Source organism: Orycteropus afer, unplaced genomic scaffold, assembly GCF_000298275.1.
Source record: "Orycteropus afer afer isolate SDZICR_OR568_19922 unplaced genomic scaffold, OryAfe1.0 scaffold00020, whole genome shotgun sequence".
NCBI lineage: Eukaryota > Metazoa > Chordata > Mammalia > Tubulidentata > Orycteropodidae > Orycteropus > Orycteropus afer.
The window spans coordinates 8,371,085-8,381,598 of record NW_006921607.1 but is presented as its reverse complement, the minus strand read 5'-3'; the positions used below and the strand labels follow the sequence as shown (position 1 = coordinate 8,381,598).

Here is a 10,514-nt window from a genome sequence, read left to right as displayed (position 1 = left end):
GAGGCAGAGCTGAAGCCCAAGGCTGAGGGGCTTTCACCCAGCCCCTACAGCTTGGCACTTTGAACTTGGACTTAGAGCCTCCAAACTGTAAGAATAAACTCCTGTTTGTTTAAGCCATCCCATTTGTGATATATTCTTGTCAGAATGGCACTAGGTAACAGAACACAAGATAAAGGAGAAACGGAGATATCCCTAGAGGACCTAGAGGCCTGAGGGTGCCCACTCCTATACTCCACCCCCTTGTAGAGTTCACCTCTCTAGGCAGCCATGAGGAACCTGAAAAATACTTCTCCTCACCAAGGATATTTTCTTATCACTGAACAGAAGAGGAGCTAAGGAGATATAAGACAACTACAACTCATCTCATAGCAAGAAGAAAACATTATCATCATTCTTCAAACTTCCCTACCCCCTTAGCTCAAATCCCTTTTAAAACTCTAACCATTCCCCAGCTCGGGGAGACAGCATTTTAGAGAAATGATTCTCACTGTCTCCTTGGGTATCGATACTCGACAAACCTTTTGCTCTCTCTTTTCAACCTGTTGTGATCATTGGTTCTTCACAACAGAGGGTAAGGACCTTGTTTTCTTACAACACTTCTATTATAGTAGCACTAGAGAACCAAGACACCACATAAGCTCTTAAGTCGGACCTGAATTTAAAACCCAACTAGGTGACTTCTGGAAAACCAGTCCCCACTGCCAGTCTCCATTCCCTCCTCTAAAAAGTGGGGCTAATAGTTCCTCTTGAAATTGCTCCAGAGATAGGGAGTTGGAGGCACATATGAAGGGCTGAGCACAGTGTCCGGCACACAGTAAATACTCAATGGTGTTCCCTTTTCCTTCCAGAGAGGGCACAGAGTGTGCCCAAGTAAGCCATGAGCATCACCTCTCCCAATCTCTAGGCCTGTTCCCAGAGCCTCTGGGAGGAGTCTGGTGTTAATGACAAAGGTCATATTTCCACTAGGAAACATGTTTTATGGAAAGTTTCTTCAACTTTTTTTTTGTCCTAAAACAGCTGGTTGGCAGAATAGGCTGGAGCCAGAGGAGCAGGCTGGAGGCCCTGGGAAGACTCTGCCCCACTCATCAGCACCCTACCCCATTTGCCCCTTACTGGCCATGTCAATCACACATGCAATGGTGCAGCTTCAGGAGCTCTGAGTAATCTTTGCCTCATCCAACACCCGTGTCTAAGTGACTCACCTCACTTCACCAAGCTGCCTCTCTAGACCCTCCCATGACCTATCCACCATTCTGCATACAGCATTATGGCAGCAGCACCCCTAACCCCAGATTGGGGTGTGTGTGCCTGAAGGAGTCACCCCAGGATAATCTCCCAGTTGATGATCTGCAGGAGACCAAGTTAGGGTCATAATACAATGTAGGGTGAAGAGTGTCTAAGGGTCATAGTTTCAGAGGTACCCCCAGTGTCTATCAAACCAGTAAGCCTCATCTTTTTTTTATTATTATTATTATTCTGACTTTTGTTCCCCATTTTTGTCCCATGCTCTCCAGGATCTCCTATTGTGATCCCTTTCAGAGTGCTTGGTAGTGGTAGTTGGGCACCATCTAGTTCTTCTGGTCTCCACCGTGGAAACCTTTATCAGGGTTGTGATATCCAAATCCACAGGTGTCATTGCCAGCTCAGTAGTCCCCATTAGCTGCCACGTCTGCAGGCACATAGGGACAGTTTGATGGATGAGTGTTAGCAGGGGAAAAGGGAAAGATGTTGACTTTGTCTCCCTGCCTTGGAGAGAAACCAAAGAGAATCTCTTTGTTCTTTGTGCTCCTGGGACTGACATAGCTGCCAAGAGTAAGACCTTTCTCCTCCTGCAACCCTTTCTCCCTCTGAGCTGAGAAGGGCAGATGTAGGCGCTGGCTTCCTCTAGAGTCTAGGAGGGATCCAGGAGGGCAAATGCTCAGCATGAGTGAGCCATGGGAAGGGCCTTTCTGGTGCCCTTCTCTCGTGAGCACCCCTTCCTGGAAACCACTCTCTCTCCTTGTCAACGGCTCCAGCTGTCCAGCCCTACAGCCTCTGCCCTGGGTTGGATTTTGTGGTCTCTCATCTGGACCAGCTTCAATCTTGGTTTCTTTCCAATCCACCAAACACATCACCTGCAAGAGGAAAGTTCCTAAAACTGAGAGCTAAACATGCCTCTCTTTGGCTGAGAAACATCCCCTGGCCTCTGCAGGATCACATCTTGACTCTCCAGGTTGTCATCAAGACCCTGTCCTCTGCTGAGGCCCTCACAATTTATGCTCCAGCAACTTTGGATGACTTTTTGGATCCTTTGTTAACACCAGGCCAATTACCACTTCAAGGCCTTTGCTGATTTGGCCACTTCTTGGAATATCCTTCCCTCTCTCTGTACTGTCAGTCTTCCAATGTCAGCTCAATGGCCACCTCCCAGTGGGTCAGAAGCCCCTCCTCTGCATCCCTTTTCTCAGAACTTGATTGTGCCTTCATTAACCCATCTTCCCTAGGAGGCTGTGTGTCTTCATGAGGGCAGGAACAGGTCCTTCCCCTGTGGCTCCCAGCCCCTGTGCTAGGCCTGGCACAGAGTAGGAGAAAATTCAGTGTGAGCTGAATGAGGTTGGAGAGGTGTTGCTTTAGTCATCCTTGAATTACCTGGGTGGTACAAATGGTTAAGCATTTGGCTACCAACCAAGAAGTTGGCAGTTCAAATCCACCCAGAAATGCCTCAAAAGAAAAGCTTGCAATCTACTTCTGAAAGAACGCAGCCATTGAAAACCCTATGGAGCTATTCTACTCTGACACACGTGAGTCACCATGAGTCAGTCAACCCAATAGCAGCTAGTTCTTTGAATTGCTCAGCTCAACCAACCTCCGTTTTTTGAAATTGCATTTTACTTCTTATGTGAGCATAATCACAGAAATGAGTCACCCCAGCAGTCAAGGCTCGTCAAATATCACCTCTTTTTCCACTTTTGCCAATGTGCTCTGATTCTTGTATCATTGTGGTTCCAGCTAAGCACAAGATCTGTATTTTCACCCAACTTGAAACCACTGGTATTTCCCAGTGTATCCTAGTCCCACATTTCTTTCTTTCTTTTTTTAATAGCCAGGAAATAGTCCACTGAGTTGATGCAACACTTCACCCTTCTAATTTGGAATGTTTGGTTTTTCCAGTGTAATGGAATGTATTCTAGAAATCCTCATTCAAAGAGCAAATATTTAAAATGAAAAAATGCCCATGTGCTGGCAAAGATATGGTGAAACGTATGCACTCTCTCATCATAGTGTAAACAGAAAAATCAGTTTGGTAAACCATTTTTTGATGTGTTCCTGGCATCACAAAATGTCCCAAGGCATAGAGTTAATAATTCTGCTCCTGAGACTTTATCCTGAGAAAAGAGCACAAACATTGGAAAGACCCACGTGAACAGGTAGAATTTATTTAACTGGATTAAAGACTTCAAAAGAGCTTAGACTAGAATCCAGAGCTCTAGTTTCTGGATGACTCGGTGTTTACTTGGGTTTTGACTTCTTTCTTCTCACATCTTGCTTTATAGAGGTGTTCCTTTTCTCTTCAAAGCATCCTCCTCTTCCCAGAGACCTCCTTCTTGCGGTGTCACCACACCCAGGGAGCCCTCACCCATGCTTTGAGGTCTGGGCCTAGTGGGTAAAGGACCAGAGCTAGCTGGGGATGCCAGACTCAGTGGTGAACACTCTCTTCCTTTCTCCCTCCTGCCCCATTTCTCCTTCATTGGCCACATCTGTCATGTCCTGGTCTCGTTCATCTATGGGCCACCTGTGGCCATACATCCAGTCCATACCCATCACACATGTCCTCAAGTGTCAGACGTCTGGCCCTAGTTAACAGGAAATAGTGACAGGTTTCCTATACTGCCCAATCCTATGTTGCTAGAATTTTCCTTCTCATCTACCCATTTAGCTGTCCCAGAGATATTTGATTGTGTGGAGTCAAAAAGGGATTTGTTCATCCATTCAACATTGTTAATCCCTGTTCTGCACATGGTCCTTCACTGGACACTGTAGTGAGGCACCCTCCCTCGGGGAGCTCACAGGCTCATGGTGCTGAGAAATCCATAAGAATAGTGAAAATTGCTATAATGATAGCTGAGTTCTCTCTCTGTGTTAGGCACTAATCACAAAGTAGCAAGGTTAGACTTATAAGCTGGGAATGACCCTCATGTAGCTCACACTCCAGCCAGAAGATGACTCCTGAGCAGAATCTTGAAGGCTATTGAAGGTTCAGGTGGCAAGAGAGGGAGAAGGAAAGGTGTATGTTCTGGTTCCCTAGTGCTGCTCCAGCAGGAATATACCACCAATGGGATGGCCTTAACAAACAGGAGTTTATTCTCTTACAGTTGGGAGGCTTTAAATCCAAGTTCAAAGTGCCAGGCTCTAGGAGCTGGGTGAAAGCCCCTCAGCTTTGGGCTTCAGCTCTGCCTCCTGCTCCCGGCCCACTGAAGCTAGAGGCTTTTCTTCACTCAGGCAGCTGCTAGCTGCTGAGGCTGACAAGCCCAAGGTTGACAAGTAAAAAGGCACAGTTCTGATGTTACCAAACCACATGGCAGGCCATTCATTCAAGTCCATTGAAAGTCCCAAGGTCTGCAGAGCATGGCAGGCTGCTGAAAAATGACACAACTACATGCAGAGTTCAAACATGCCATAAGCTAGAGATTGTTCCCCAAGGTTTCTGCTTATATATAGGAAGCAGATTACATCCCTAAGGCAGCTACTCAGCTGCTCACAGTATATTCCACCATGGAGTTGATTACTAATCTCATCATGGGGAATACTACATCCAGCTGCCCAACCACTCAACCAGGCCTGGCCAAGTTGACACACAAACTTAACTACCACACTGTTCCAAATGGGTGGAGCAACATGGACAAAGGCTTGGCACTGATCCTATCTACTTGGTTCCTGCCCACAGGGAGGCCTGGATTTTGGACCCTCCTTGTGTCTTTTTTGTGGAGGTGAGATAGTCACAAAATCTAGTCGGAAAGCAAAACTCTCATCCTTCTTCCTTGGCTGATGGGAATACTGGTTCTGGAAGCAGCAAAGTTTAGCTTCAACTTTGACCAGCTGTGTGGCCTCAGGCAAGCCACTTCACCTCTCAGAGCCACTATTGCCACAGGTTTCCCAAGAAATCACTCAGTAAACATCAGGATGCAGTGAGATAATGTCTATGAAGACCTCATACAGGGTTTCTCACACTATTGACATTGTGAGGCAGATAATTCTCTATTTGAGGGGCTGCCCTGTGTGTTATAAAATATTTGGCAGCATCCCTGATCTGGACCCACCAGAGACCCAGTGTGACAACCAAAAATGTCTCCAGACAATGCCAAGTGTCCCCTGGGGGAAAAATTACCCCTGATTGAGAACCACCAGTCTAATACAGTGCCTGGCATGCCATAGGGATTCAATTAATGCTTATTCTTTCCTTCCCTTTCAACTCTGAAAGAAACATGAACTCTTTTCCTATTGGAACAGGAAGGGTTTTCAAAGGCCACTGTGCAAGTAAATAGGAAAATGGGGCTCAGAGAGGGGAAGTCATTAGCTGTATGTCACACAGCAGGTCATTGGTAGGATGAGTTAAGTAGGATAGAGACAAAGCAGTCTTAACAAAACAAAAACCAAACTCATGCCACTGAGTTGATTCTGACTCATAGTGACCCTATAGGACAGAGTAGAACTGCCCCATAGGATTTCCAAGGCTGTAAATCTTTACAGAAGGAATGTGGTATAGTAAATTACTTTGTGTGGCTTTTCTACCCATAAGTCTTTGTAAACTCCAAGGTGGGATTTGCTATGAGCAACTGAGGAGCTCCTGATTGCTGAAGGTGTCCACCTGGAGTATTTCTGTTGGGAGTGGCACAAAACAATGTTCTGGGAGGTTCCCACTCTCTCAGGTGCTTAGAGTTCTGATGCTATAATTGGCTAGTTTGACCACCCTTCCGGGCTCAAAAGGAGGCCTCCTGGAAGCAGAACTCTCTCTTACTGCTGGTGGAGGAAGATGTGCTGCTGAAAGAGACACGTACTGCTGGGAAAGAGATGCAAGAGACACGCATTGCTGAGTGAGACATCGAGGGACCAGCACTGCTGGGAAAAAGACTGTGAGAGACTGTTGGCTGAGGGACGTTGGGCTGGGAGAGAGACTGAGCGTTCTTCCTGAACTTGAGTTGTAGCCTGGTGCTTCCCTAATAAACCCTGTAATCTGTGTGGCCACTGCAGTGAATTATCGAACCCAGGAGAGAGGTGGTATGTGCTTTGGGAGGAAAGGTTGGTGAAAGGGCTGGAGGGAGGCAGCATGTTTGGCCTTGCAGTAATAGGCCTTGGGTTACTCTTGTCTTCCACTTGTGAGATTAGAGAAGGTCAGAACATGTGGCCTCCTTGCCCTTTTTGCAAGGAGACAGCCTCACCTCTCTCCTGTGGAGAGACTGGTAGGTTTGAACTGCTGGCCTTTTGGTTAGCAGCCAAATGCTTTAACCACTGGCCGCCAGAGCTCCTCAGCCTTAACAAAAACAAAGAAATGCCAAAAGACATTGGTTTAAATAAGTGAGTTAATTCCTCTCTTCCATGACAGTAAGGTCACGGGTTGGGGGATGGCTCTGCCATCCTGAACACCTTCCACCTTGCTGTCCAGGCCAATTGTTCCAATTCCCATTTCTTAATGAAGAGAAATGGAGAAGGTCAGGAGGAAGTGGAGGAAGCCACCTTTATTTTTTTTCCCCCTTTTTTAAATTTTTACTGTGATTTTGGTGAAAGTTTACAAATTCATTCTCCACACAGCAGTTCATACACATTTTGTTTCATGACATTGCCATTCCCCACAGCACAGAAGTTCTCTTCCCACTTCCTTCCTGTGGTTACCTTTTCCCTGTGTTCTTCTTTCCTGTGCATTCCTGCCCCCTGAGCTATCTCCCTGTGCAAATACTGCCCTTCTGTTCTCCCATGGTTGATTGTGCTAAGGTGTGTATCTACTTGATGTAAATGTTCACCCTATATGCCTGTCGTTTGGCTGGAAGCCATGAGAGTTAGTTCAATTATCTGAAGGGTAACTAGGGGCCATAATCTGGGGGTCTCACTATGTTCTATTAGACTAGTAAACCTGGTCTTTTTTATGATTTTGAGTTTTGTTCTACATGAAACCCCCTTCCTTTTAGGCACACTGACCAGACCTTAGTCACACGGCCACACTTAGCTGCAAGGGAAGCTGGAAAATAGTATCTAGCAGTATGCATGTGGGATGTACCCAGCTAAATCTCAGGAAAGGGGACTAGAATTAAAACTAGAGGACAGTTGGCAGTCTTACCTCATGGAGACAAAGCAAAAACCCAAGAAATCCCCTAAGCCATGGTTGTCTCTACCACACTAGCCATTTTGTCAGTGGATCTCCAAGAGGGTGGCAGTCAAACAGTAGTAGCAGCTGATGTTCCTTGCGCCAGGAACTGGAACTGGGTGCCAGACCCTGGTGAAATACTTCCCCTCATTGGTTAACTTAATCCTCACAATGGACCAATGAGAGAGGTTTCACCATTAACTTCATTTGACATGTGGGAAACCGAAGTTCCAAGAAGTTGTTCAAAGTTGTCTGATATTACGTGGCCTGTATGGGGCCACTATGAGTTGGAATCACCTTGATGGCAATGGGTTTGACTTTTTTTTTGGGGGGGGGAGGTGTTTCTGGGTGGTGTAAATGGTTAAATGCTTGACTACTAACCCAAAGGTTGGTGGTTCAGACCAGCAAGCTGTAGAAGAAACACTTGATGATCTGTTTCTATAAAGATCATAGCCAGGAAAACACTATGGAGCAGTTTTATTCTGTAACATGTGAAATTACCCTGAGTTAGAATTGACTCTCTGCAATTGCCTTTTTTTTTTTTGGTAGAATGTGGCAGGGGCTGACTTGAGCTCAGATCTGCCCAATTCCATGGCCTCACCTCACGGCAAGCAACTCATAGCCATAACCTGAACTGAGGTCCTCAGTGAAATTATTCAGAAGAAGAGACAAGACCCTGTGAAGGCTCCTCCATGCTACCTCCAGGGCTCAAAGGGCCCCCTGAAGTGACTAACCTTGTGAAGTTGCTTCCACAGAGAGGGAGTTCTGGGGGCACCTTACAGTCATGTGGAGCTGCTATGTAGCCATGGCCTCCCTGGACCTGGTTCCCCATGGGAGCAAAAGCAGGCCCTCCCCATAGAGTACTTGCACAGACCAAAGAGATTGGCTGCTTGGCAAGATGGGAAAAGGCTGCTTGGGCCTTTGGGATGAAAAGTCAAATATAGGACAGAAGGGCTGCTGGGATAGTAAGACACTTTATTGTGCCCTGCTCCATGCAATGCCTCTGCGGTGCAAATGTGACTGTGGGGAAGGGTTTCCTCCTCCCTCCTGGGCAAAGCAGAGAACTGAGGCCTGCATATGGGGGAGGAAGAACAGAATTAAAAGGGTCTCACCTACCTTTAAGGAAGGCTGGGGGTCGGGGAACGAGATGGCCACAGGCCTGGGAGCCGTGAGGTAATCTCTCTGAGCCAGGACACTGTGACCCAGAGTCCCATTGCTGTGGATTCAAATCCCAGCTCTGCCTCTTGATGAGTCACTTTGCCTGTATAGCCTCAGTTTCCTCATCTGTCAACTGGGGCCAATAATGGCGTTTCCTTATACAGGGAGGGGTGTTGTGAGGAACTAATGAGCTTATATGAGTGAGTGCACAGAGGCAGCCCTCAATAATGGCGGAGGTATTGTCCACAGTGTGTGCTGTCTTTGCCATAGTCTGGGCACAGTTGGGGTAAGCTGAGTCCCAGGGAGCAGATGAAGGGCCTGGGTGGAGGCAGGGGTGGGCTTCCATGTGACAAGTGAGCACCCTTAGGAGGCTTGGCATCACCAGGCAGAGCTGGGCATAAGCTCACAGTGCTGGCAATGGGGGCAGGGTCAGTCCAGGGACTGGAGGCTGCTGGTGCTCTCAGTGCTGCATAGAGAAGGGTCCCTTGGCCCTCAGAGGGCATGGAAGGGCAGGCAGAGGGGGCTGCAGGACTCTGACCCTGAGTCACTGTGCTCACACCCCTGAGGTGAGCCAGATCAGGGTCTCCCGATCCCCCGTGAAGCCTCTCAGGTTCCAGAGGGAAATGGAGGAAAACCTCTATGGGTAAGACCCCAGAATAACTGTCCTATTCCACAGCCTGCCTGGCGCAGGGCTGGTACTCATGTAATAGCTGTTGAACATGTGCACAGATGATTCAGGGGCTCTGCCACTGCCACAGACTGGCTATGTGACTCCAGTTTCTTGCCCTCTCTGTGTCTCAGTGTCCCTGGTTGTATAACAGAGGAATGGGGCTGGATATTCCCAAGTGTTCCTTCTATCTCCAGGATCCTGTACTCTGCCACTCCAGTTGTAGTACCCTCACACCCTCACCCCCAATTTCGATGGCGGAAATGCAGCAGGCCACATGACAGGGTGTAGGAGCAAAGCTTTTATTGCTGGGGTGGAGTAGTAACAGACATAGAGGCCGCTGTCTGACTGTGAGGGGAAAGGTATCTGGGAAGGGTCCTTCTGCCTGGGCTCAGGCTCTTACTCCAGGTGGACGGTGGCAGCTCCTTCCCAGAGGGAGATGCTACAAGGGAACTAGGTCAAGTCACTAGGAGCCGATCTGGAATGAGACCACAGGGTGTTAGGCCATTCATGATCACGGCTGCCCTTATGGGCAACTATCACTCATCAGGCACTTAATGGGGCCCAAGCTGGCCTGAGTCCACTGTCCAAGCTCTCTTCCATAATACCCTGCCTGGTCTAAGGCCTTGGAGAGAGGACTGGTGCCTTTGATGTGGGGATCTTTCTCTGGTACCTAACACCCTCTTTAAGAACAGTGGCAGATCAGAAACCAAGACTGAAGACAGTATCAGGGCTCATTTTGAGGCCAGAATTAGGGTTCAGTATATGATCAAGATCATGACTCATCCTGGGATCATGGGACTCAGTCTGGGATCAGGGTTAGGACTCAGTGCACGACCAAAGTCAGGGCTTGGTCAATAACTGAGGTCAGAGCTCAGTTTGTGACTAGGATTTGGGCTACGTCTATGATCAGGATCAGGGATCAGTCTGGAACTAGGAATAAGGCTCAGTCTATGACCAGGATCAGGGCTTAGTCTGCTGCCAGAGAAGGAAGAGAAGACAAGTTTCACTTTTACACTGCCACAGACCCCAGAAACTTCCCCTTCCTCAGCATTGGGGCACAGGGCCTGGCTCTCACCAGCAGGTGGGCATTGCAGTGGCCTTCCTCATCTGTCCTCTTCAGATCTTGATGTCTAGGTGGATTCCCTGCTGAAGTTTATCTAAAGGAACAAAATCAAGAGCAGGCCTCACTCTCTGCCATTAGAAAATTGAGTAGAGAACAGACCCCAATGGCCACCACCTTATAAACAGGTCAGTCTGACAGCCTTGGGACCTTGAGCTTATCATTTCCCTTCTCTGAGCCTCATTTTGCTCATTTGTAAAATGGGTGCAGTGTCAGTACCCACCCCACAG

At 47.8% G+C, this 10,514-nt stretch overlaps 1 protein-coding gene across 1 annotated transcript in view; it reads right to left on the bottom strand.

The window, feature by feature from the left end:
- Positions 1-9,619: 9,619 nt before the first annotated feature.
- The window catches only part of BPIFA2 (BPI fold containing family A member 2), an 11,609-nt gene continuing 10,714 nt past the window's right edge, over positions 9,620-10,514 (bottom strand). The window contains exon 6 of the mRNA XM_007934723.1: positions 9,620-9,639. Coding sequence (XP_007932914.1) covers positions 9,620-9,639 — 20 coding nt within the window. The remainder of the gene's footprint in view (positions 9,640-10,514) is intronic.